The 1,192-nt window shown below is 62.5% G+C and overlaps 1 protein-coding gene across 1 annotated transcript in view; it reads left to right on the top strand.

The window, feature by feature from the left end:
- EGFL7 (EGF-like-domain, multiple 7) overlaps nucleotides 1-1,192 on the top strand; it is an 8,793-nt gene that overhangs the window by 2,704 nt on the left and 4,897 nt on the right. The window contains exon 4 of the mRNA XM_009698758.1: nucleotides 229-324. Within this exon, the coding sequence (XP_009697060.1) occupies nucleotides 229-324 (96 nt within the window). The remainder of the gene's footprint in view (nucleotides 1-228; nucleotides 325-1,192) is intronic.

Raw genomic sequence — 1,192 nt, 5'->3', positions numbered from 1 at the left:
GGGGGTGTGAAACCAGTGTCCTGGTCATCCCACCCCTCCTGTGCCCTGTGCACCCCGGTCAGCTCAACCCCACTGCTCTGGGGCTGGGACAGAGCATCCTGGCCCCAGGCTGGTGCTGGGTGTGTTTTAGATGGGGGGTGTGGTGTGTGTGCATCCATGGGGGCAGGGGAGGGAGCTTGGGACCCTCAGAGCTGCCCAGTGACGCTGTGCTTGTGTTTGGTCCCACAGCTCTCTGCTGGGTGCCGTGCCAGAACGGTGGGAGCTGCATCTTCCCCAACAGATGTGCCTGCCCACCCGGCTGGATGGGGCAAGCCTGCCAGACAGGTACCAGCCACACCGCTCCCCTCCGGGCTCTCTGCATCAGGCCTGCCCTGCGGCTTGCTGCCGGGAGAGCTTGTCCCAGGAGCAGCAGGGCTGCCATGGGGCTCTGGAGGTCCTCTGCCCGCAGACTGAGCCCTTGGTGGGGGACAGGGACCAGCACCGTGGCTCCCACCAGGCCTTGGCACATGCCTGGTGCTACTCAGACCACAGAGGGGAACCAAGGTGTTACCCCTCCGCACACACATGCGCACACCTACACATATTGCTCCAGGGCAGCGATGCCTGATGGTCTGGCCAGGAAAGGATGGGAAGCTCGGCTCCCAGGGGAGCTCTGACCTCCCTTTGGCTGCCCCAGTGCCCCCAGCCCCCAGGTGCAGCCCTGGCATCCACATTTTCTCTCCGCTGCTGCTCGGTGCCGGGTCAGCATGAGCAGAGGCTGTGCTCTGCCTTGACTGGGCAGCCCGGCAAAAACTTTCTGCAGCGCAGCCGTTACACTTGTGGGGTCGGCCTGAGATTGTGTATTTGTAATGACCCATCTCCCAGGCTTTGTAAACTCTTGCTGTAAACTAATACACCCATTTACTGCAGAGGCTAAATCCGTAACCCCAAAACATCCGGGCGTGGAGGGGAAGCCTGGTGATCTCCAGGCACAAAGCTTCTCTCCAGCATGAGAGCTGCCCGCTGCTCCTCGCCAGAGCACGGGGAGATGAGGCGGCGTGGTGCACACCAGCATGGTGCAACCCCCTGCCACGGCGTTTCCCGGCTTTCCACCCTCCCATAAGGCAGAGGAGGAGTGGGTGGCATTGACCCATGCTGGGCCGAGCACATCGCTGACAGCTCCGGCTCTAGTGCAGGGGGGAAAGGATTTTCC

Source organism: Cariama cristata, unplaced genomic scaffold, assembly GCF_000690535.1.
Source record: "Cariama cristata isolate BGI_N322 unplaced genomic scaffold, ASM69053v1 scaffold24314, whole genome shotgun sequence".
Classification (NCBI taxonomy): domain Eukaryota; kingdom Metazoa; phylum Chordata; class Aves; order Cariamiformes; family Cariamidae; genus Cariama; species Cariama cristata.
Note: the sequence above shows the minus strand (reverse complement) of the source record. Positions and strands in the feature narration are given on the sequence as shown.